Raw genomic sequence first — 27,182 nt, 5'->3', positions numbered from 1 at the left:
GATAAGCAGGCCAAGGAGCCTGCTGCTGCCTCTAAGACAGCATGAAGGAACGGTCCCCTATCCGGTAACGGATCCTGTAGGGGGCAGACTTTCATTCTTCGCCCAGGCGTGGGCTAGAGATGCCCAGGATCCCTGGGCATTGGAAATTATATAGCAGAGATATCTTCTGGATTTCAAAGCTTCCCCTCCAAAAAAGGGGAGATTTCACCTTTCACAATTATCTGCAAATCAGATAAAGAAAGAGGCATGCTTACATTGTGTACGAGACCCATCCAGTTCCAAGAGAGGAACAGGGACAGAGTTTTTCTCGAATCTGTTTGTGGTTCCCAAGGAGAGGGAACCTTCAGACCTATTTTGGATCTAAAGATCTTAAACAAATTCCTTAGAATTCCATCATTTAAGATGGAAACTATTCGTACCATCTTAACTATGATCCAGGAGAGCCAATAGAGGACTACAATGGATTTGAAGGATGCTTATCCTCACATAACGATGCATAAGGATCACCATCGTTTTTCAGGTTTGCCTTTCTAGACAGGCATTACCAGTTTGTAGCTCTTTCCTTTGGGTTAACTACAGCCCCAAGAATCTTTATGGAGGTTCTGGGGTCGCTTTGGCGGTCCTTAGGCCACGGGGCATAGAAGTGGCCCCTTATTTAGGCGTCGAACATCCAAATTGCCAAGTCTCATACGGACGTAGTACTGGCATTTCTGAGATCGCATGGGTGGAAAATGAACAAGGAAAGAGTTCTCTATCCCCAATCTGAAGGGTTTCCTTCCTATGGACTCTGATAGATTCTGTAGAAATGAAAATTTACCTGACGGAGTCCAGGTTGTCAAAGTTTCTAAATTACTGCCGTGTTCTTCATTCCATCCGCGCCCTTCGGTGGCTCGGTACATGAATGTAATCGGCTTAATGGTAGCAGCAAGGGACATAGTACCGTTTGCACGCCTACATTTCAGACCGCTGCAACTATGCATGCTCAATCAATGGAACGGGGATTACACAGATTTGTCCCCCTCTTAAATCTGGACCAAGAGGCCAGAGATTCTCTTCTCTGGTGGCTATCTCGGGTCCATCTGTCCAAGGGTATGACCTTCCGCAGGTCAGATGGGACAGTTGTTACAACAGATGCCAGCCTTTTAGGTTGGGATACAGTCTGGAACTCCCTGAAGACTCACGGATAGTGGACTCAGGAGGAGACCCTCCTTCTAATAATTATTCTGGAACTGGGAGCGATATTCCATGCTCTTCAGGTTTGGCCTCAGTTAAGCAACTCTGAGGTACATCAGATTTCAGTCGGTCAATATCACGACTGTGGCTTACATCAACCATCAAGGGGGAACAGAAGTTCCCTAGCGATGTTAGAAGTCTTAAAATAATTCACTGGACAGAGACTCTCTCTTGTCTATCAGCTCACCATATCCCAGGTGTTGAGAACTGGGAGGCGGATTTTCTAAGTCGTCAGACTTTTCATCCGGGGAAGTGGGAATTCCCTCCAGAGGTCTTTGCACAAGATCAAGCAGGAGAGTGCTTTGGTGTTTTTGTCAGCGCCTGCGGGGCCACGCAGGACCTGGTATACAGATCTGGTGGACATGTCATCCTTTCCATCATGGTCTCTGCTTCTGAGACAGGACCCTCTACCTCAGGGTCCTTTCAACCATCTAAATTAAACTTCTCTGAGATGGACTGCCTGGAGACTGAACGCTTGATATTATCAAAACATGGCATAAATATCTTATTGGTATGAATCCAAGGGTTACTCATGGAGTAAAGTCAGGATTCCCAGGATACTATCTTTTCTCCAAGATGATTTTGAGAAAAGGGTTGTCAGCTAGTTCCTTAAAAGGACAGATTTCTACTCTGTCTATTCTTTTCACAAGCGTCTGGCAGATACTACAGACGTTCAGGCATTTTGTCAGGCTTTGGTTAGAACCAAGCCTGTGTTTAAACCTGTTGCTCCGCCATGGAGCTTAAACCTGATTATTAAGGTTCTTCAAGGAGTTCCGTTTGAACCTCTTCATTCTATAGATATCAAACTTTTTATCTTGGAAAGTTCCTTTTTGGTAGCTATTTCCTCGGCTCGTAGAGTCTCCGAGTTATCTGCTTTACAATGTGATTCTCCTTATCTGGTCCTCCGTATGGATAAGGTAGTCCTGCGTATCAAACCTGGGTTTTTTTACCTAAGGTGGTATCTAACAAGAATATCACTCAAGAGAGTGTTGTTCCATTCTTGTATCCTAATCTTTCTTCAAAGAAGGAACGTCTATTACACAATTTGGACGTGGTTCGTGCTTTAACCCCTTAATGACCGAGGACGTGCAGGGTACGTCCTCAGAAAAAAGGCAGTTAATGCCTGAGAACGTACCCTGCACGTCCTCGGTGTGGAAAGCAGCTGGAAGCGATCCTGCTCGCTTCCAGCTGCTTTCCGGTTATTGCAGTGATGCCTCGATATGGAGGCATCCTGCAATAACCTTAGATGGCCATCCGATGCAGAGAGAGCCACTCTGTGGCCCTCTCTGCACCGGACATCGATGGCCGGTATCGTTGGTGGGTGGGAGCCGGTGTGGGAGGTGGGTGACGGCCATCGATGGCCCTTGTCATGTGGAGGGGGGCGGGATCGTGGGCGTGCAAGTCCGGGCGCGCGCAGGTGCGCGCCGGGGCAGGGACCGGGTGGGGACCGCTGCACTACAGAAAAAAATGTGTCCCAAAATAAAAGTGGGACGAGTAATTTAAAAAAAAAACACCTTATTCGTTATTTAGGTGGTGGGGGTTGGTCCGTGGGGGGGGGGGGGGGGGAATAACAAAAATAAAAAAGAAATAAATATTTGATTGTGCAAAATGGGTACTGGCAGACAGCTGCCAGTACCCAAGATGGCCCCCAATAAGGCAGAGGGGGAGGCTTAGAGAGCTGTTTTGGGGGGGATCAGGGAGGTTGGGGGCTAAGGGGGGATCCTAAACACAGCATATGTAAATATGCTTCTTTTTTTTTTCTTTTTTTAAAAAAAAAAAATCTTTTATTTTAGTACTGGCAGACTTTCTGCCAGTACTTAAGATGGCGGGGACAATAGTGGGGTGGGGGAGGGAAGGGAGCTGTTTGGGAGGGATCAGGGGGTGGGATGTGTCAGGTGGGAGGCTGAACTCTACACTAAAGCTAAAATTAACCCTGCAAGCTCCCTACACACTACCTAATTAACCCCTTCACTGCTAGCCATAATACACGTGTGATGCGCAGCAGCATTTAGCGACTTTCTAATTACCAAAAAGCAACGCCAAAGTCATATATGTCTGCTATTTCTGAACAAAGGGCATCCCAGAGAAGCATTTACAACCATTTGTGCCATAATTGCACAAGCTGTTTGTAAATAATTTCAGTGAGAAACCTAAAATTGTGAAAAAATTAACGTTTTTTTAATTTGATCGCATTTGGCGGTGAAATGGTGGCATGAAATATACCAAAATGGGCCTATATCAATACTTGGGGTTGTCTACTACACTACACTAAAGCTAAAATTAACCCTAGAAGCTCCCTACATGCTCCCTAATTAACCCCTTCACTGCTGGGCATAATACGCGTATTTTGTGCAGGGGCATTTAGCAGCCTTCTAATTACCAAAAAGCAAAGCCAAAGCCATATATGTCTGCTATTTCTGAACAAAGGGGATCCCAGAGAAGCATTTACAACCATTTATGCTATAATTGCATAAGTTGTTTGTAAATAATTTCAGTGAGAAACCTAAAGTTTGTGAAAATATTTGTGAAAAAGTGAAAAAATTTTTTTATTTGATCGCATTTGGCGGTGAAATGGTGGCATGAAATATACCAAAATGGGCCTAGATCAATACTTTGGGATGTCTTCTAAAAAAAAATATATACATGTCAATGGATATTCAGGGATTCCTGAAAGATATTAGTGTTCCAATGTAACTAGCGCTAATTTTGAAAAAAAGTGGTTTGGAAATAGCAAAGTGCTACTTGTATTTATGGCCCTATAACTTGCAAAAAAAGCAAAGAACATGTAAACATTGGGTATTTCTAAACTCAGGACAAAATTTAGAAACTATTTAGCATGGGTGTTTTTTGGTGGTTGTAGATGTGTAACAGATTTTGGGGGTCAAAGTTAGAAAAAATGTGTTTTTTTCCATTTTTTCCTCATATTTTATAATGTTTTTTATAGTAAATTATAAGATATGATGAAAATTATGGTATCTTTTGAAAGTCAATTTAATGGCGAGAAAAACGGTATATAATATGTGTGGGTACAGTAAATGAGTAAGAGGAAAATTACAGCTAAACACAAACACCGCAAAAATGTAAAAATAGCCTTGGTCCCAAACGGACAGAAAATGGAAAAGTGATGCGGTCATTAAGGGGTTAAAGTTTTACTTACAAGCTACTTCAGATTTTCATCAAACATTTACTTTGTTTGTTGTCTACTCTGGACAGAGGAGAGGTCAAAAGACTTCAGCAACCTCTCTTTCTTTTTGGTTAAAAAGCATAATTCGTTTAGCTTATGAGACTGCTGGACAGCAGCCTCCTGAAGGGATTACAGCTCATTCTACTAGAGCTGTGGCTTTCACTTGGGCCTTTTTAAAATGAGGTTTCTGTTGAACAGATTTTAAAGACGGCGTCTTGGTTTGCGCTTCATACTTTGCTTCTTTGGAGGCTATTTTTTGGAGAAAGGGTTTTTTTCAGGCAGTGGTACCTTCCGTTTAAGTACCTGCCTTTTCCCTCCCTTCATCCGTGTACTTTAGCTTTGGTATTGGTATCCCATAAGTAATGGATGATCCGTGGACTGGATACACTTAACAAGAGAAAACATAATTTATGCTTACCTGATAAATTTATTTCTCTTGTAGTGTATCCAGTCCACGGCCCGCCCTGTCATTTTAAGGCAGGTAATTTTTTTCATTTAAACTACAGTCACCACTGCACCCTATGGTTTTTCCTTTCTCTGCATGTTTTCGGTCAAATAACTAGATATGGAAGTTAGGGGAGGAGCTATATAGCAGCTCTGCTGTGGGTGGACTCTTGCAACTTCCTGTTGGGAAGGAGAATATCCCATAAGTAATGGATGATCCGTGGACTGGATACACTACAAGAGAAATAAATTTATCAGGTAAGCATAAATTATGTTTTTCATTCAAACCTTTCTCCAAATCATGAATGTTTATTTCTGACTTCCATATCCCCTTAAAGCTTATAATAATACTGAATCTTCATTGTGCATTTGCCCTTAGATTCAGCTGTGCAGTCATCATTACTTAAAGCTTCACATTTTTTCATCAAACAACTTTCTATGGAGGATATCATTGCTGCACAAAACTGTTTTACAACTGGCTCAAAAACACAAATATTCAGTCCTTGTGAAAGAGAAGAGTACAACTTCAATAAGTGCACAATTATTGTAAGGGTTATGGAATTTGTCACCATGATACTGGATACATGCCAACAAGATTTCTTAAAAGTGAGTAGTGTAAAAAAACATATCTATTTGCTTCATCCAACTAAAGTATTAAATAATATGTAGGTTATACACCCTTAATGTACTTTATTTTGTTGTACAGCATATTTGCACATACTGCATTGTTGACCCTAGAGGAAAAATCTGTCCAGAGGTGGCTCTTGGTCTTTGGCAGAATTAAAATATTTGTATTAACCATTAAACATATTCATGCACTGTATACTTTGTTTAGTACACAACTTTTCCCCTATTTTTTCTTTATTTAGATAATAATTTATGTTTTGGAGTTCCATTGCATAAAATTTCTCAAAAATAATGAGGACAGAAAGAGAAAGGAATAATAGAAAAGAGGGAAAGAAAATAGAGATTGTGAAGGGAAAGGAAAAGAGGGGGAGAGATAAAGAGAGGTGGGGCATATAGAGACAAACTAAGAAAGATAGAGGGGAGGGTGAGAGAAGAGGGAAAAGGCAGAAAGAGAATAAAGGAGAGGGAAAAGGAAGAGAGTGAAGAGAATACAGAAAATGGCTAGAGAAAGGTGATAGAGAGTGGGTGGGTAGAAAAAAGTGATAGAGAGTGCGAGAGACAAAGGAGAGATAACAGGAAAAAGAGAAGGGAGAGCGAGTGAAGAGTGAAGGAGGGGGAGAGAGAGGATAGCAAAATAAGACAGAGTTGAATTAAGAGGAAACATCTAGAAAGAGCAGGAAGAATAAAGAGTAGGAACATCAGGAGATGGTGAGAAAAAGAGAAAAGGGAGACAGAGCGAAAGGAGAGAGAGAGGTTAGAAAAGGAAGAAAGACAGGAAAAAGTTGAGGAGGGTGTAAGGAGAGATGAGATAGCAAGAAGGGTGAAGAGAGATTAGTGAGTGAAAAAGAAGAGAAATAGAGGGGGTGACAAAGAGTTAGTGAAGATAAAGAGGAGGGGGAGACAGAGGAGGGGGATTATATGGAAAGAGATAAGAGGGGGAGAGAGTAATAGAAAAAAGTAAAGAGAAAGAAAAGGTAGAGCGAGGAGAGTTGGGAGATAGGGAGGGGGCAGAGAGGAGAGAGAATATAATACATTTTACTAGCAGCTTATAATTTCTGGTTGCAAAGGTGTTCAACAGCTGTGTCCTGCTGTCAGCTGTAGGGAGGGAGCTTTGCTGAATAAAATATGGAATATTTGGAATATTTGTAGCTTTGCTGAATAAAATATGGAATGCATTTTAGTTTCAAATTAATTTTACTCATTTTTTTTAGTTGACTTTTATAAATATAATAAGTAAAGAAGTATATATATATTTTTCATGTAATTGGCAAGAGTCCATGAGCTAGTGACGTATGGGATATACAATCCTACCAGGAGGGGCAAAGTTTCCCAAACCTCAAAATGCCTATAAATACACCCCCCACCACAGCCACAATTCAGTTTTACAAACTTTGCCTCCTATGGAGGTGGTGAAGTAAGTTTGTGCTAAGATTTCTACGCTGATATGCGCTTCTCAGCATTTTTGAAGCCCGTTTCCTCTCAGAGTACAGAGAATGTCAGAGGGATGTGAAGGGAGTATCACCTATTGAATACAATGATTTCTCTAACGGGGGTATCACCTATTGAATGCAATTGTTTTCCTTACGGGGATCTATTTCATAGGTTCTCTGTTATCGGTCGTAGAGATTCATCTCCTACCTCCCTTTTCAGATCAACGATATACTCTCATATTCCATTACCTCTACTGATAACCGTTTCAGTACTGGTTTGGCTATCTGCTATATGTGGATGGGTGTCTTCAGGTAAGTATGTTTTCATTACTTAAGGCACTCTCAGCTATGGTTTGGCACTTTATGTATTTATATAAAGTTTTAAATATATGTATTGTACTTATATTTTCCATGAGTCAGGTTTATGTATATTTCCTTTTGCAGACTATCAGTTTCAAAATTGGGAAACATATTTAGGAAGTTATACCGTAAAAAGGTCTTTTAAAACTTCTCATAAAGATGGTGAATTTTCAAATGACCAAAACCATACTAAATTATCCTTCTCTGATGAGGATCTATCTGATTCAGAAGATCCTGCCTCAGATATTGACACTGATAAATCCTCGTATTTATTTAAATTGGAGTATATTTGTTCTTTGTTAAAAGAAGTGTTGATTACATTGGAAATGGAGGAAACTAGTCCTCTTGATATTAAAACTAGTAAACGTTTAAATTCTGTTTATAAACCTCCTGTGGTTATTCCAGAGTTTTTTTTCCAGTTCCTGATGCTATTTCTGATATGATTTCTAAGGAATGGAATACGCCTGGTACTTCTTTTATTCCCTTTTCAAGGTTTAAAAAGTTGTATCCTTTGCCAGAAGTTAGATTGGAGTTTTGGGAAAAGATCTCCAAAGTTGATGGGGCTATCTCTACTCTTGCTAAACGTACTACTATTCCTACGGAAGATAGTACTTCTTTTAAAGATCCTTTAGATAGGAAACTTGAATCTTATCTAAGAAAAGCTTATTTCTTTCATGTAATTAGCAAGAGTCCATGAGCTAGTGACGTATGGGATATACATTCCTACCAGGAGGGGCAAAGTTTCCCAAACCTCAAAATGCCTATAAATACACCCCTCACCACACCCACAAATCAGTTTTACAAACTTTGCCTCCTGTGGAGGTGGTGAAGTAAGTTTGTGCTAGATTCTACGTTGATATGCGCTCCGCAGCAGGTTGGAGCCCGGTTTTCCTCTCAGCGTTTAGTGAATGTCAGAGGGATGTGAAGAGAGTATTGTCTATTTGATTTCAATTATCTCCTTCTACGGGGTCTATTTCATAGGTTCTCTGTTATCGGTCGTAGAGATTCATCTCTTACCTCCCTTTTCAGATCGACGATATACTCTTATATATACCATTACCTCTACTGATTCTCGTTTCAGTACTGGTTTGGCTTTCTACTACATGTAGATGAGTGTCCTGGGGTAAGTAAGTCTTATTTTTGTGACACTCTAAGCTATGGTTGGGCACTTTTATATAAAGTTCTACATATTTGTGTATAAACATTTATTTGCCTTGATTCAGGATGTTCAATATTCCTTATTTCAGACAGTCAGTTTCATTATTTGGGATAATGCATTTGAATAATCAATTTTTTCTTACCTTAAAATGTGACTTTTTTCCCTGTGGGCTGTTAGGCTCGCGGGGGCTGAAAATGCTTCATTTTATTGCGTCATTCTTGGCGCAGACTTTTTTGGCGCAAAAAAATTTTCTTTGTTATTTCCGGCGTCATACGTGTCACCGGAAGTTGCGTCATTTTTGATGTTTTTTGCGCCAAAAGTGTCGGCGTTACCGGATGTGGTGTCATTTTTGGCGCCAAAAGCATTTAGGCGCCAAATAATGTGGGCGTCTTTTTTTGGCGCTAAAAAATATGGGCGTCACTATTGTCTCCACATTATTTAAGTCTCATTGTTTATTGCTTCTGGTTGCTAGAAGCTTGTTCACTGGCATTTTTTCCCATTCCTGAAACTGTCATTTAAGGAATTTGATCAATTTTGCTTTATATGTTGTTTTTTCTATTACATATTGCAAGATGTCCCAGATTGACCCTGAATCAGAAAATACTTCTGGAAAATCGCTGCCTGATGCTGGATCTACCAAAGTTAAGTGTATTTGCTGTAAACTTGTGGTATCTGTTCCTCCAGCTGTTGTTTGTAATGAATGTCATGACAAACTTGTTAATGCAGATAATATTTCCTTTAGTAATGTTACATTACCTGTTGTTGTTCCATCAACATCTAATACTCAGAGTGTTCCTGTTAACATAAGAGATTTTGTTTCCAAATCCATTAAGAAGGCTATGTTTGTTATTCCTCCTTCTAGTAAACGTAAAAGGTCTTTTAAAACTTCTCATTTTTCAGATGAATTTTTAAATGAACATCATCATTCTGATTCTGATAATGATTCCTCTGGTTCAGAGGATTCTGTTTCAGAGGTTGATGCTGATAAATCTTCATATTTGTTCAAAATGGAATTTATTCGTTCTTTACTTAAAGAAGTCTTAATTGCATTAGAAATAGAGGATTCTGGTCCTCTTGGTACTAAATCTAAACGTTTAAATAAGGTTTTTAAATCTCCTGTAGTTATTCCAGAAGTTTTTCCTGTCCCTGATGCTATTTCTGAAGTAATCTCCAGGGAATGGAATAATTTGGGTAATTCATTTACTCCTTCTAAACGTTTTAAGCAATTATATCCTGTGCCATCTGACAGATTAGAGTTTTGGGACAAAATCCCTATGGTTGATGGGGCTATCTCTACTCTTGCTAAACGTACTACTATTCCTACGGCAGATAGTACTTCCTTTAAGGATCCTTTAGATAGGAAAATTGAATCCTTTCTAAGAAAAGCTTACTTATGTTCAGGTAATCTTCTTAGACCTGCTATATCTTTAGCGGATGTTGCTGCAGCTTCAACTTTTTGGTTAGAAGCTTTAGCGCAACAAGTAACAGATCATAATTCTCATAGCATTGTTAATCTTATTCAACATGCTAATAACTTTATTTGTGATGCCATCTTTGATATCATTAGGGTTGATGTCAGGTATATGTCTCTAGCTATTTTAGCTAGAAGAGCTTTATGGCTTAAAACTTGGAATGCTGATATGTCTTCTAAGTCAACTTTGCTTTCCCTTTCTTTCCAGGGTAATAAATTATTTGGTTCACAGTTGGATTCTATTATTTCAACTGTTACTGGAGGGAAAGGAACTTTTTTACCACAGGATAAAAAATCTAAAGGTAAATTTAGGTCTAATAATCGTTTTCGTTCCTTTCGTCACAATAAGGAACAAAAGCCTGATCCTTCACCCACAGTAGCGGTATCAGTTTGGAAACCATCTCCAGTCTGGAATAAATCCAAGCCTTTTAGAAAACCAAAACCAGCTCCTAAGTCCACATGAAGGTGCGGCCCTCATTCCAGTTCAGCTGGTAGGGGGCAGATTACGATTTTTCAAAGAAATTTGGATCAATTCAATTCACAATCTTTGGATTCAGAACATTGTTTCAGAAGGGTACAGAATTGGCTTCAAGATAAGACCTCCTGCAAGAAGATTTTTTCTTTCCCGTGTCCCAGTAAATCCAGCGAAGGCTCAAGCATTTCTGAAATGTGTTTCAGATCTAGAGTTGGCTGGAGTAATTATGCCAGTTCCAGTTCTGGAACAGGGGCTGGGGTTTTACTCAAATCTCTTCATTGTACCAAAGAAGGAGAATTCCTTCAGACCAGTTCTGGATTTAAAAATATTGAATCATTATGTAAGGATACCAACATTCAAAATAGTAACTATAAGGACTATTCTGCCTTTTGTTCAGCAAGGGCATTATATGTCCACAATAGATTTACAGGATGCATATCTGCATATTCCGATTCATCCAGATCACTATCAGTTTCTGAGATTCTCTTTCCTAGACAAGCATTACCAGTTTGTGGCTCTGCCGTTTGGCCTAGCAACAGCTCCAAGGATTTTTACAAAGGTTCTCGGTGCCCTTCTGTCTGTAATCAGAGAACAGGGTATTGTGGTATTTCCTTATTTGGACGATATCTTGGTACTTGCTCAGTCTTCACATTTAGCAGAATCTCATACGAATCGACTTGTATTGTTTCTTCGAGATCATGGTTGGAGGATCAATTTACCGAAAAGTTCATTGATTCCTCAGACAAGGGTAACCTTTTTAGGTTTCCAGATAGATTCAGTGTCCATGACTCTATCTCTGACAGACAAGAGACGTCTAAAATTGGTTTCAGCTTGTCGAAACCTTCAGTCTCAGTCATTCCCTTCTGTAGCCTTATGCATGGAATTTCTAGGTCTTATGACTGCTGCATCGGACGCGATCCCCTTTGCTCGTTTTCACATGCGACCTCTTCAGCTTTGTATGCTGAACCAGTGGTGCAGGGATTATACAAAGATATCTCAATTGATATCTTTAAAACCGATTGTACGACACTCTCTGACGTGGTGGACAGATCACCATCGTTTAGTTCAGGGGGCTTCTTTTGTTCTTCCAACCTGGACTGTGATTTCAACAGATGCATGTCTGACAGGTTGGGGAGCTGTCTGGGGGTCTCTGACAGCACAAGGGGTTTGGGAATCTCAGGAGGTGAGATTACCAATCAATATTTTGGAACTCCGTGCAATTTTCAGAGCTCTTCAGTCATGGCCTCTTCTAAAGAGAGAGTCGTTCATTTGTTTTCAGACGGACAATGTCACAACTGTGGCATATATCAATCATCAAGGAGGGACTCACAGTCCTCTGGCTATGAAAGAAGTATCTCGAATACTGGTATGGGCGGAATCCAGCTCCTGTCTAATTTCTGCGGTTCATATCCCAGGTATAGACAATTGGAAAGCGGATTATCTCAGTCGCCAAACGTTACATCCGGGCGAATGGTCTCTTCACCCAGAAGTTTTTCTTCAGATTGTTCAAATGTGGGGACTTCCAGAAATAGATCTGATGGCTTCTCATCTAAACAAGAAGCTTCCCAGGTATCTGTCCAGATCCAGGGATCCTCAGGCGGAAGCAGTGGATGCATTGTCACTTCCTTGGAAGTATCATCCTGCCTATATCTTTCCGCCTCTAGTTCTTCTTCCAAGAGTAATTTCCAAGATTCTGAAGGAATGCTCGTTTGTTCTGCTGGTGGCTCCAGCATGGCCTCACAGGTTTTGGTATGCGGATCTTGTCCGGATGGCCTCTTGCCAACCGTGGACTCTTCCGTTAAGACCAGACCTTCTGTCGCAAGGTCCTTTTTTCCATCAGGATCTCAAATCCTTAAATTTAAAGGTATGGAGATTGAACGCTTGATTCTCAGTCAAAGAGGTTTCTCTGACTCTGTGATTAATACTATGTTACAGGCTCGTAAATCTGTATCTAGGAAGATATATTATCGAGTCTGGAAGATTTACATTTCTTGGTGTCTTTCTCATCATTTTTCCTGGCATTCTTTTAGAATTCCGAGAATTTTACAGTTTCTTCAGGATGGTTTGGATAAAGGTTTGTCTGCAAGTTCCTTGAAAGGACAAATCTCTGCTCTTTCTGTTCTTTTTCACAGAAAGATTGCTAATCTTCCTGATATTCATTGTTTTGTACAAGCTTTGGTTCGTATAAAAAACTGTTATTAAGTCAATTTCTCCTCCTTGGAGTTTGAATTTGGTTCTGGGGGCTCTTCAAGCTCCTCCGTTTGAACCTATGCATTCACTGGACATTAAATTACTTTCTTGGAAAGTTTTGTTTCTTTTGGCCATCTCTTCTGCTAGAAGAGTTTCTGAATTATCTGCTCTTTCTTGTGAGTCTCCTTTTCTGATTTTTCATCAGGATAAGGCGGTGTTGCGAACTTCTTTTAATTTTTTACCTAAGGTTGTGAATTCTAACAACATTAGTAGAGAAATTGTGGTTCCTTCATTGTGTCCTAATCCTAAGAATTCTAAGGAGAGATCATTGCATTCTTTGGATGTAGTTAGAGCTTTGAAATATTATGTTGAAGCTACTAAGAATTTCCGAAAGACTTCTAGTCTATTTGTTATCTTTTCCGGTTCTAGGAAAGGTCAGAAGGCCTCTGCCATTTCTTTGGCATCTTGGTTGAAATCTTTAATTCATCATGCTTATGTCGAGTCGGGTAAAACTCCGCCTCAAAGGATTACAGCTCATTCTACTAGGTCAGTTTCTACTTCCTGGGCGTTTAGGAATGAAGCTTCAGGTGATCAGATTTGCAAAGCAGCAACTTGGTCTTCTTTGCATACTTTTACTAAATTCTACCATTTTGATGTGTTTTCTTCTTCTGAAGCAGTTTTTGGTAGAAAAGTTCTTCAGGCAGCTGTTTCAGTTTGATTCTTCTGCTTATAATTTCAGTTTTTTTCATTATAAGATTTAAACTTTATTTTGGGTGTGGATTATTTTCAGTGGAATTGGCTGTCTTTATTTTATCCCTCCCTCTCTAGTGACTCTTGCGTGGAAGATCCACATCTTGGGTATTCATTATCCCATACGTCACTAGCTCATGGACTCTTGCTAATTACATGAAAGAAAACATAATTTATGTAAGAACTTACCTGATAAATTCATTTCTTTCATATTAGCAAGAGTCCATGAGGCCCACTCCTTTGTGGTGGTTATGATTTTTTTATATAAAGCACAATTATTCAAATTCCTTATTTTTTATGCTTTCGCACTTTTGTCTTATCACCCCACTTCTTGGCTATGCGTTAAACTGATTTGTGGGTGTGGTGAGGGGTGTATTTATAGGCATTTTGAGGTTTGGGAAACTTTGCCCCTCCTGGTAGGAATGTATATCCCATACGTCACTAGCTCATGGACTCTTGCTAATATGAAAGAAATGAATTTATCAGGTAAGTTCTTACATAAATTATGTTTTATATTCAGGTCATCTTCTTAGGCCTGCAATTTCTTTGGCTGATGTTGCAGCTGCTTCAACTTTTTGGTTGGATACTTTAGTGCAACAAGTATCGGATCATGATTTGTCTAGCATTGTTAAGTTGATTCAACATGCTAATAATTTCAGTTGTGATGCCATTTTTTATATCAAAATCGATGTTAAATTTATGTCTTTAGCTATTTTAGCTAGAAGAGCTTTGTGGCTCAAATCTTGGAATGCTGATATGACTTCTAAGTCCAGATTGCTATCTCTTTCATTATTTTATTCTCAGTTGGATTCAATAATTTCAACTGTTTTTTTGCCTCAGGATAAAAACCTAATGGTAAATCTAAAGTTTTTAACCATTTTCGTTCCTTTCGACAAAATAAGGAACAGAATCCTAATCCTTCCCCCAAGCAATCTGCTTCCAATTAGAAGCCTTATTCAAATTGCAATAAATCCAAGCCATTTAAGAGCTCAAAACCAGCCCCCAAGTCCGCATGAAGGGGCGGCCCTCATTCCAGTTCGGCTGGTAGGGGGCAGATTAAATTTTTCAAAGATGTTTGGTTCAATTCGGTCCAAAATCATTGGATTCAGAGTATTGTCTCTCAGGGGGACAGAATAGGATTCAGAGTGAGACCGCCTGTGAAAAGATTTTTTCTCTCACGCATTCCGGCAAACCCAGTAAAGGCTCAGGCTTTTCTGAAGTTTGTTTCAGACCTGGAGTTATCAGGGGTAATCATGCCAGTTCCGTTTCAGGAACAGGGTCTGGGGTTTTATTCAAATCTATTCATTGTCCCAAAGAAAGAAAATGTATTCATACCAGTTTTGGATGTAAAGATTGTGAATCAATATGTAAGAGTACCAACTTTCAAAATGGTGACTATAAGGACTATTCTGCCTTTTTTTTTCAGCAAGGGCATTATATGTCCACAATAGACTTACAGAAAGAATGCATATCTTCATATTCCAATTCATCCAGATCACTATCAGTTCCTTAGATTCTCTTTTCTAGACAAGCATTACCAATTTGTTGCTCTTCCTTTTGGCTTAGCGACAGCTCCAAGAATCTTTTCAAAGGTTCTAGGTGCCCTACTTTCTGTAATCAGAGAGCGGGGTATTGCGGTATTTCCTTATTTGGACAATGTCTTGGTACTCGCTCAGTCTTTACGTTCTGCAGAATCTCACACGAATCAACTAGTGTTGTTTCTTCGAATACTTGGTTGGAGGATCAATTTACCAAAAAGTTCTTTGATTCCTCAGACAATGGTAACCTTTTTAGGTTTTCAGATAGATTCAGTGTCCATGACTTAGTCTCTAACAGACAAGAGACGTTTGAAATTGGTTGCAGCCTGTCGGAACCTTCAGTCTCTGTCATTCCCTTCAGTAGCTATGTGCATGGAAGTTTTAGGTCTCATGACTGCAGCATCGGACGCAATCCCCTTTGCTCATTTTCATATGAGACCTCTCCAGCTTTGTATGCTGAACCAATGGTGCAGGGATTATACAAGGATATCACAATTAATATCCTTAAATCCCAATGTTCGACTTTCTCTGACTTGGTGGTTAGATCGCCACCGAATAATTTTAGGGGCCTCTTTCGTCCATCCAACCTGGAATGTGATCACAACAGATGCGAGTCTTTCAGGTTGGTGAGCTATTTGGGGATCTCTGACAGCACAAGGAGTTTAAAAATCTCAAGAGGCGAGATTACCAATCAATATTTTGGAACTCCATGCGATTCTCAGGCTCTTCAATTTTGTCCTTTGTTGAAGAGAGAACCATTCATTTGTTTTCAGACAGACAATGTCACAACTGTGGCATATGTCAATCAGGGTGGGACTCACAGTCCTCAAGCTATGAAATAAGTATCCCAGATACTTGTTTGGGCGGAGTACAGCTCCTGTCTAATTTCTGCGGTTCATATCCTAGGTATAGACAATTGGGAAGCAGATTACCTAAGTTGTCAGACTTTACATCCGGGAGAATGGTCTCTCCACTCAGATGTGTTTTCTCTAATTGTTCAGATGTGGGGGCTTCCAGAAATAGATCTGATGGCATCTCATCTAAACAAAAAACTTCCCAGGTACCTGTCCAGGTCCAGGGATCCTCAGGCGGAAGCAGTGGATGCATTGACACTTCCTTGGTGTTATCAACCTGCTTATATTTTCCCGCCTCTAGTTCTTCTTCCAAGAGTGATCTTGAAGATCATCATGGAGCAGTCATTTGTGCTGCTGGTAGCTCCAGCATGGCCTCACAGGTTTTGTTATGTGTATCTTGTTCGGATGTCCAGTTGCCAACCTTGGCAACTTCCACTAAGGCCAGACCTATCTCAAGGTACGCTTTTCCATCAGGATCTCAAATCATTAAATTTGAAGGTATGGAGATTGAATGCTTAGTGCTTAGTCATATAGGTTTCTCTGACTCAGTGATTAATACTATGTTGCAGGCTCGTAAATCTGTTTCTAGAAAGATTTATTATAGAGTTTGGAAGACTTACATTTCATGGTGTTCTTTTCATAAATTCTCTTGGCATTCTTTTAGAATTCCTAGAATTTTACAGTTTCTTCAGGATGGTTTGGATAAAGGTTTGTCTGCAAGTTCCTTGAAATGACAAATCTCTGCTCTTTCTGTTTTATTTATTGTTTTGTGCAGGCTTTGATTCATATCAAGCCTGTCATTAAATCAATCTCTTCTCCTTGGAGTCTTAATTTAGTTTTGAAGGCTTTACATGCTCCTCTGTTTGAGCCTATGCATTCTTTGGATATTAAACTACTTTCTTGGAAAGTGTTGTTCCTTTTGGCCATCTCTTCTGCTAGAAGAGTTTCTGAATTATCCGCTCTCTTGTGAATCTCCTTTTCTGATTTTTCATCAGGATAAAGCGGTTTTGTGGACTTCATTTAAATTCTTTACTAAGGTTGTGAATTCTAACAACATTAATAGAGGAATTGTTGTCCCTTCGTTGTGTCCTAATCCTAATAATTCTTTGGAGAGATCCTTACATTCTTTGGATGTGGTAAGAGCTTTGAAATATTATGTTGAAACTACTAAAGATTTCAGGAAGACTTCTAGTCTGTTATATTTTCTGGTTCTAGGAAAGGTCAGAAGGCTTCTGTTGTTTCCTTGGCTTCGTGGTTAAAGTTTTTGATTCATCGAGCTTAATTGGAGTCGGGTCAAGCCCCGCCTCAGAGAATTACAGCTCATTCTACTAGATCAGTCTCTACTTCGTGGGCTTTTAAGAATGAAGCTTCAGTTGATCAGATTTGCAAAGCAGCAACTTGGTCTTCTTTGCATACACTTACTAAATTCTACCGTTTTGATGTATTTGCTTCTTCGGAAGCAGTTTTTGTTAGAAAAGTACTTCAGGCAGCTATTTCAGTTTGATTCTTCTGCTTATGATTTAAGTTTTTTCCTTTCATTTCTGAGAATAAACTTATATTTTGGGTTGTGGATTAATTTTTTCAGCAGAAAATGTCTGTTTTTATTTTTATCCCTCCCTCTCTAGTGACTCTTGCGTGGAGGTCCACATCTTGGGTATTATATCCCATACGTCACTAGCTCATGGACTCTTGCCAATTACATGAAAGAAAACATAATTTATGTAAGAACTTACCTGATAAATTCATTTCTTTCATATTGGCAAGAGTCCATGAGGCCCATCCTTTTTATGGTGGTTATGATTTTTTTGTATAAAGCACAATTATTTCCAAATTCCTTTGTTGATGCTTTTTACTCCTTTCTTTATCACCCCACTACTTGGCTATTCATTAAATTGAATTGTGGGTTCTTATGAGGGGTGTATTTATAGGCATTTTGATGTTTGGGAAACTTTGCCCCTTTCCTGGTAGAATTGTATATTCCATACGTCACTAGCTCATGGACTCTTGACAATATGAAAGAATTGAATTTATCAGGTAAGTTCTTACATAAATTATATTATTTAGTAGCACTTTAAATGTGATACCTAACATAATGTATTCATTTGTTTATACCATATATATTCCTTTTGGTACATTATAGGTTCTTGAAAATGACTTGCTTAATGACACAATGTGGAATCTTACTGCAGCTACAGTGTGTAACCCATCCAGCATTGGCTTTAACATAGCAGATGTTCAAGTGATGAAAAATCTCCCTGATGTTTGCATACTTTTAATGAAAGCTGTATTAAAATCACCATACAAAAAAGGACTGGAGGTTTACTTCAAGAAAAACTTAACAATGCAAAGGTATTTTTATTTTCTACTGAAGAAATAATTTTGTTATCAAGTAACTGTTTTAAACAAAAAATGGTCCGACTCCTAAGCTTTCATTCCTGCTTTTTAAATAAAGATAGCAAGTGAACAAAGAAAAATTGATAATAGAAGTAAATTAGAAAGTGGCTTAAAATTGTATGCCCTATCCGAATCATGAAAGAAAAAATTTGGTTTTACTTTCCCCTTAAATAGAACATTAAAATAATAGGTAATGAGCTTTCCAAAGACACCATGTAGAGCTGTATAGTTCATAGAAAAAAGAAGAAAAAAAAGGGCAATCCAAAAATGCCCTGAAAATGTGTGATGATCCATTACGCCTGTGAATTAATCTCCTGATCACTAGGAGGAAACAAAGATTCCTTAAACTCCAAGAATTCTTAATCCCTCCCACCTCTTTTCTGTGCCACCTAGGAAGTAAGGTGAATAATTAAGGTGCTCAGGATTCTTTGTTGAGAGGGATCCTCAGTTTCACAGGCAACACAGCAGTTAAAATGTTCGTACTGCGCTCAAGACCATTCTTGATCATTTTTACTGAGGTATCATTTTTTTACCTGTCGTTGTCTGTCATTTTATCCGTTGTCTCTGTCTAGAAGGGGATACCTTTTCAATCCTCCATTGAGCAGGAGTGATAAATATTTTATACAAAGTGATTGTAAACACCCGTGTTGTACAATATTAGATTTCCAATCTTAATACTTCAAATATGTAAATTGCCAAAAAAAATATTTTGTTTTATTTAGTGCCGTTTAGAATCATGGTTTAGTGCATCTTAGCTCCGCCCCCATAACTTTACCTCTTCAATCGATGTGACGTGCATTGCGGTCCCACCCACTCTACATGTCAGATCCTCTGCATGCTCCTGATATGGCTCTGTCCTATACCAAGTAACATTGAATCACAAGATTAAATGAGCAATACTCCACAATACCCCACGCATGAGCAATACTCACTAGCACATGCAAAAACAGGGCCAATTTTTAACGCTCCTAATTGGAGGAGCGTGTTGAAAGCAGTGCATTATATTGCACATGTGTATAGTGACCGCATAGAAGTAAGCCTGTCAAACGACAGGCTTACTGATTGGATGATGCACAGAAAGCAAGATTATGTGACCACAGGGGGCAGGAGGGGGCTTGCATTAGAACGTATTTTAAATTCTTTAATTGTAAGAAATTTTTAATATACATGGTCAGACTAAATTTTGAATACATTCTAAGGCCACCAAACAAATGCTAATTATATATTTCTGTTACACAGTTTACCATCACTTTAAGTTTATTACTGTTCACTAAAGGGGTTTACTAGCTTTTAGTTTCTCAGTCTTTACAGCTCAAGACCCTGATTATTTTTTCTCCTTACTGTTTCCAGTAAGTACTGTGCAAAAGTTTTAGGCCACTATTAGATTTGTTGTTTTAGCAATGGTATAATGACTATATATTAATTTATTTCTCTTTATTAGAATACAACCAGAAAATACAGGATATTTCTTTCTAATGACACAGTGAGTCCACGGATCATCATAATTACTGTTGGTAACATCACTCCCTTACCCACAATCCCCAGTCATTCTCTTTGCTTGTATCAGTTGCAAGGAGGGGTAAAGTTAGGTGTCTGATTCTTCAATCAAGAGTTTATTTTTTTAGGCAGAGCAAGTTTGCTCCGGTCTTTTGGGGTTTAGCCGTAGTCCATGTCAGTCTCTTCAGTAGAGCAATGGTGGCTTTTAAGCATTTGGGAACTTGTGGGGTAAAATCCCCACTGTGCCTCCCAAGTAGTTTGTGCTGCCCTTCTTTAAAAGCCTGAGTAGGTTTACTCAGTCTTTTTTGTTTCCACAGGTCCATGTTAGGCGTGATGACTTTCAAACTTTGTGAGCCAGGCAGATTGTTATGGAGGTTTTTTATTTTCTGGCCTGTGAGCAGAAAGTTTTGGCACTTATTGGGTTAATGTCTTGGTACTATTCCTGCTTGTGTGCAGGTTTTTACTTTTTGGCAGTTTTGTGGGGCACTGTTAGAGGATTTAGCTGGCTCTGTTTTATTTTTTGTTCAGGAGTTCTAATTTTCACTCCTTACTTCGGCTCTATGAAGGTGTGTGATGTTTTTCTTTTTAAAGACACGATGAGTCCACGGATCATCTTCATTACTAATTGGGATATTCACCTCCTGGTCAGCAGAAGGAGGCAAAGAGCACCACAGCAGAGCTGTTAAATAGCTCCTCCCTTCCCTCCCACTCCAGTCATTCTCTTTGCCTACGTTAGTGATAGGAAGAGGTAAAGTGAGGTGTTAGATTAGATTCTTCAATCAAGAGTTTATTATTTTTAAAGTAGTACAAGATTGAGCTGCTTTGTTCGGGGTGTATAAGTAATAGATGAAGCAGCACCAGATTAATTCAAGTAAAACTGCTTTATTGACAGCTTTGACAAACTTCCAATGGTAAGCAGGTAGCAATAGTGTGACAAACTGTGTCTAGACAAACGCACATAGAAGACAAACTGCTGACATGTTTCGGCCCTTCTGGCCGTAATCTTAGCTGTATTGTCTCTTCCCAATTCACCTCTTATACATCTGTGCTCATTCTGATTGGTTAAAAACATAATCTAGTGTGTCTGCCTAATTAGGCACATTAATGACCGTTCTGATTTAACAAACTTGTCAGCTTAGACAATGGTACCATCTGTGAACTTGAATAATGTATTATTTATCAATACTGATCCTTTCCTTTCAATACCCCCCTTGCATAGTTATATGGATTAACAGAGAAAATCCTAAACTACGCTATGATACATTGTGCTAAAGAGACATTTCTGATACCTGTTATTTTCAAATTAACTGGAAAATAATTTGTTATTACAAAAATAAAAAATGAAATAAAATAAAAAATTTGTTCGGGGTGTAGCCATAGTCCATATCAGTCTCTACAGTAGAGCTTTTGGTGGCTTTAAAGCAATGGAAACTGGTGGGATATAATTCTCACTGCTCCTCCCATACATGTTTTGCTGCCCTGCTTGTCAAGGTCTGAGGGAAGAGAAAAACGCAGTACTTTTTATTTCCACTTGCCAATGTGTGGAGAAAATGAGGACCTCGCAAGCCGGGTGGGCTGTCTTACTGCCGGGCAGAAATATAAGGTAAGTGCTGATTTTTATTTCTGGAGACACGCTCACAGAAAGATTGGCACTTTTCTATTTTAAGGGACACTAGATGACATTATCTTTAGGAGGGAGGACATGTTATTGGGCAGTTATTGCAGGCACTGGAAGGACGTGGAGAAGTGGCTCTAATTTAATACTAGCATCTAACAACGGCTTTATTTTACTCTAACAAACCTTCTGGAGGGTTAGTTTTATTTCTCATGATAGACCGCATGTAAGGTGTGTCGCATGATAGATGTAATTTTTACTCCCCTGGACGTTATATTAATGCAATAACTGATGTGAGGTTTGTTTTTTCATTGTTAGGATGGGCACTTGTTCTCCCGGCGGCTCCATTTTTACAATTTAGCCGCCCAGGAGGTTTAGCTTGTTACACCCACGATGGGCGGAGCTATACTGCGCAGCATGTTTGCGTGCCATTATTTTAGAATTCCGCTGCGGTGTTAGAAGCAGTTTGTTTTAAGTACATGGCAGGGAAGCTGTGTGTTTTAATGTGGACACGCTAGAAGGATGTTTTTTTCTGTAGGCCGGTTGCCTGTTTTTGGTTTGTGACAGGCAGAGTCCTCTGCAAATTTAGCTGAGGTATGGGATTTTTCGTATTTTCCTGGGCAAAAAATAAAGCAGTGTGTTTTAAGGTTTAAAGACACAGACCCATATTATCTTATTTAGTCAGACTACTTAAGTCATTCCAAGAATCCTACTCCATTTTTATTTGCATATTCATTGTTAATGGGTTAATTAAAATAACATTAGGATCTTATATTTGTTATTTAAAGAGACAGTTACTTTTATTATGATGATCGATTTTATTAATTAAAATGTGAATAAGGTTGTCACATACACTTTATGCCCTTCACCCTATGTATATCCAATGTTAATGGATTAATTTAAAACAACATTAGGGCGTTTCCTTTGTTATTTCAAAAGGTGAATAAGGTTGTTACATACTCTTTATGTCCTTCACCTCAGTATATCCAATGTTAATGGATTAATTTAATACAACATTAGGACGTTTTCATTTGTTATTTAAAGACACATTACCTCTGGTTATGGTGTTCAGTTTTATGGATTAAAATGTGAATAAGGATGTGTTTACATTTATGCGCTTTATACTATTGCAAAAACTTTTCTGCCTCATATGTGCGTACAGTTTGCAATTCAGAGATAAGCCTTTTATTAGAGCCAACATTGTCTTGAATGTTGCAAGAAGCATTCGGACAAGGTTTAATACCCGCAGCCTTCTCCTCAAGTGTCCTATATATATATGTTAAAAAAAAAAATAGCGTCCATTCTTCCAGCCCTGCGTTTCCTCCACGACTCCCCTGGAGTTATTTTGCAAGATATCCTTTCCCGCTGGTGCGACGCGGTCGCGAGTGCATTGTCGGTTTTTCCCGTGCTGCAGGAAGAGCACAAGAGAAAACATAAACATTCAGTGAGTGAGGTTTCTGTCAGTTGCTGCTATCTCTGAAGGTACCCCCCAGATACCTGAGGAAGGGGATACTGCAGTAGCATCCGATTGTAAAATTTCAGATTTGACGGTATGATTCCTCCTACTGATAATGAAGTAGTCTTCATATTTAAGCTAGGTTACCTCTGGCTAATACTTAGGAGGTTTTTAGCTTCTCTACAACGACTTCACAATCGCTGCTAATTCTATGTGGTACTACGAGCTCTTGAGTTCATGGCTAAGGAATGGAAGAACGGGTAACCCTTTTTTTCCTACATTTCCTATATTAAAAGAGAGGTTCCTTATTGGACTTCTCAAGGAGTCTTGGCAGTCTGTACTCCCTGTGGAAGGGACAAGTTCCACGCTAGACAGGTGGTCTTCTATTCCCATAGAGGATAGTTGTTTCCCTACAGGACACTATGGACAACTTAGTAGTGGGGTTACTCTGGAGGGCATCCTTGGTTTGGTATTGTTACCTTGGGCGGCAGCAGTCTAGTTCATGCCTTGTCTGGATCTATTTGGACAGACTCTCCACACAATGCAATCTAGAAGAGGTAAGGCTTTCAAGTGGCCAACTCCTTTTTTCTTACAGTTTTTCCCATCGGGTATTATGCGGGGAACTAAGTTTCTTTCATGTAATTGGCAAGAGTCCATGAGCTAGTGACGTATGGGATATACAATCCTACCAGGAGGGGCAAAGTTTCCCAAACCTCAAAATGCCTATAAATACACCCCTCACCACACCCACAATTCAGTTTTACAAAGTTTGCCTCCTATGTAGGTGGTGAAGTAAGTTTGTGCTAAGATTTCTACGTTGACATGCGCTTCTCAGCATTTTGAAGCCCAATTCCTCTCAGAGTACAGCGAATGTCAGAGGGACGTAGAGAGTATTACCTATTGAATGCAGTGATTTTCCTAACGGGGGTCTATTTCATAGGTTCTCTGTTATCGGTCGTAGAGATTCATCTCCTACTTCCCTTTTCAGATCGACAATATACTTTCATATACCATTACCTCTACTGATAACTATTTCAGTACTGGTTTGGCTATCTGCTATATGTTGATGGGTGTCTTTGGTAAGTATGTTTTTTATTTCTTAAGACACCTCAGCTATGGTTTGGCATTTATATAAGGTTCTAAATATATGTATTGTACTTATATTTGCCATGAGTCAGGTTCATGTATTTCCTTTTGCAGATTGTCAGTTTCATATTTGGGAAAGTTAATATTGATGAAATATTTTTCTTACCTTGGGTTTAGTCTTTTTTTCAATTGATTACTTGTTTTAATGTGCGTGTTGTCTTAGGCTTGCAGGTGCGCTAAATGCCACACTTTATTGCGTCATTCTTGGCGCAATATTTTTTTTGTTGCGAAAAGAGCACGACCGTTGACGCAAGTTTGTCTTTCCGGTGTCGTAGTTGATGCAGGGGTTCACACAGGGTTGCATCATTAGTGACGCGAGTGTGTCACTTCCGGACATGGTTGGTGCCAAAAAAAATTCTAATTACGTTGTGCATCATACTTGGCGCCAAATTTTTTTCATTATTTATTGCTTCATTGCTTTTGCCTCTTGCCTTTTTCTAAGTCAGAGGGCTATGCTATTTGCATTTTTTCCCATTCCTAAAACTGTCATATAAGGAAATTGATAATTTTGCTTTATATGTTGTTTTTTCTTTTACATTCTGCAAGATGTCTCAATCTGATCCTGCCTCAGAAGTATCTGCTGGAACTTTGCTGCCTGACATCGGTTCTACCAAAAGCTAAGTGCATTTGTTGTAATATTGTGGAGATTATATCTCCTAATGTCATTTGTATTAGTTGTCATGATAAACTTTTACATTCAGATAGTGTCCATTAGTAATAGTACATTGCCAGTTGCAGTTCCTTCAATTTCTAATGTACATGATATACCTGTGAATTTTAAAGAATCCGTTACTGATTCTATTCCGAAGGCTTTGTCTGCATTTCCACCTTCTAATAAGTGTAAGAGGTCTTTTAAAACTTCTCATAAAGTTGATGAAATTTCAAATGACCGACAACATAATTAATTATCCACTTCTGATGAAGATCTGTCTGATTCAGAAGATCCTTCCTCAGACATTGACACTGACAAATCTACTTATTTATTTAAAATAGAGTATATGCGTTCTTTGTTAAAAGAAGTGTTAATTACTTTGGATATTGAGGAAGCTAGTCCTCTTGATATTAAAACTAGTAAACGTTTAAATGTTGTTTTTAAACCTACTTTGGTTACTCCAGAGGTTTTTCCTATTTCTGATGCTATTTCTGACATGATTTCTAAAGAATGGAATAAGCCAGGTACTCCTTATAATCCTTCTGCAAGGTTTAAAAAATTGTATCCTTTACCAGCGGTTGCAATTTGGGAAAAAATCCCCAAAGTTGATGGGTCTATTTCTACTCTTGGTAAACGAACCACTATTCCTATGGAAGATAGTACTTCCTTTAAAGATCCTTTAGATAGGAAGCTTGAATCTTATCTAAGGAAAGCCTAATTATATTCAGGTCATCTTCTTAGGCCTACAATTACTTTGGCTGATGTTGCAGCTGCTTCAACTTTTTGGTGGAGAATTTAGCACAACAAGAATTGGATTCTGACATATCTAGCATTGTTCACTTACTTCAACATGCTAATCATTTTATTTGTGATGCCATTTTTGATATTTTCAAAATTGATGTTAGATCCATGTCTTTAGCTAGAAGAGCTTTGTGGCTTAAATCTTGGAATGCTGATATGACATCTAAGTCTAGATTACTATCGCTTTCTTTCCAAGGTAATCATTTATTAAGTTCTCAGTTGGATTCTATTATTTCAACTGTTACTGGGGGGAAAGGAGTTTTTTTTGCCTCAGGATAAAAAGCCTAAGGGTAGATCTAAGGCTTCTAATAGTTTTTTTGTTCCTTTTGACAAAATAAGTATCAAAAACCTAATCCTTCCCCCAATGAATCTGTTTCCAATTGGAGGCCTTCCTTAAATTGGAATAAATCCAAGCCTTTCAAGAAACCAAAGTCAGCCCCTAAGTCCGCATGAAGGTGCGGCCCTCTTTCCAGCACAGCTGGTAGGGGGCAGATTAAGGTTTTTCAAGGATGTTTGGATAAATTATGTCCCAAATCAATGGATTCAGAGCATTGTCTCTCAGGGGTACCGAATTGCATTCAGAGTAAGACCTCATGTGAGAAGATTTTTTCTCTCACGCATCCCAGTGAATCCAGTAAAAGCTCAGGCTTTCCTGAAGTGTTTCAGATCTGGAGGTTTCAGGGGTAATCATGCCGGCTCCTTTTCAGGAACAAGGTCTGGGGGTTTTTTCAAATCTATTCATTGTCCCAAAGAAAGAAAATTCATTCAGACCAGTTCTGGATCTGAAAATTTTGAATCGTTATGTAAGAGTACCAACTTTCAAGATGGTAACAATAAGGACTATTCTGCCTTTTGTTCAGCAAGGACATTATATGTCTACAATAGACTTGCAGGATGCTTACCTTCATATTCTGATTCATCCGGAACATTATCAGTCCCTGAGATTCTCTTTTCTAGACAAGCAATACCAATTTGTGCTCTTCCATTTGTCCCAGCAACAGCTCCAATAATCTTTTCAAAGGTTCTGGGTGTCCTACTCTCTGTAATCAGAGGACAGGGTATTGCAATGTTTCCTTATTTGGATGATATCTTGGTAATAGCTCAGTCTTTACATTCTGCAGAATTTCACACGAATCAACTAGTGTTGTTTCTTTGAAAACATGGTTGGAGGATCAATTTACCAAAAAGTTTTTTGATTCCTCAGACAAGGGTCACCTTTTTAGGTTTCCAGATAGATTCAGTGTCCATGACTCTGACAAGAGACGTTTGAAATTGGTTGCAGCATGTCGGCACCTTCAGTCTCAGTCATTCCCTTCAGTGGCTATGTACATGGAAGTTTTAGGTCTCATGACTGCAGCATCAGACGCGATTCCTTTTGCTCATTTTCACATGAGACCTCTCCAGGTTTGCATGCTGAATCAATAGTGCCGGGATTATACAAAGATATCACAATTAATATCCTTAAATCCCAATGTTCGACACTCTCTGACGTGGTAGTTAAATCACCAGCGTTTAGTTCAAGGGGCCTCTTTTGTTCGGCCAACCAACCTGGACTGTGATCACAACAGATGCGAGTCTTTCAGGTTGGGGAGCTGCCTGGGGATCTCTAACTGCACAAGGGGTTTGGAAATCTCAAGAGGCGAGATTACCAATCAATATTTTAGAACTCTGTGCAATTCTCAGAGCTCTTCAGTTTTGGCATCTGTTAAAGAGAGAACCGTTCATTTGTTTTCAGACAGACAATATCACAACGGTGGTATATGTCAATCATCAGGGTGGGACAGAATCCAGCTCCTGTCTAATTTCTGCGGTTCATATCCCAGCTGTAGACAATTGGCAGGTGGATTATCTCAGCTGTCAGACTTTACATCCAGGGGAGTGGTCTCTCCATCTGGATGTGATTTCT

General features: G+C 39.1%; 1 protein-coding gene across 1 annotated transcript in view; it reads left to right on the top strand.

The window, feature by feature from the left end:
- The window catches only part of PRKDC (protein kinase, DNA-activated, catalytic subunit), a 2,064,551-nt gene that overhangs the window by 840,467 nt on the left and 1,196,902 nt on the right, over window positions 1-27,182 (top strand). The window contains 2 exon segments of the mRNA XM_053715028.1: window positions 5,241-5,467; window positions 17,856-18,064. Coding sequence (XP_053571003.1) covers window positions 5,241-5,467; window positions 17,856-18,064 — 436 coding nt within the window.

This window comes from Bombina bombina, chromosome 5 (genome assembly GCF_027579735.1).
Source record: "Bombina bombina isolate aBomBom1 chromosome 5, aBomBom1.pri, whole genome shotgun sequence".
NCBI classification, from domain to species: domain Eukaryota; kingdom Metazoa; phylum Chordata; class Amphibia; order Anura; family Bombinatoridae; genus Bombina; species Bombina bombina.
This window is presented reverse-complemented; position numbering and strand designations above follow the sequence as displayed.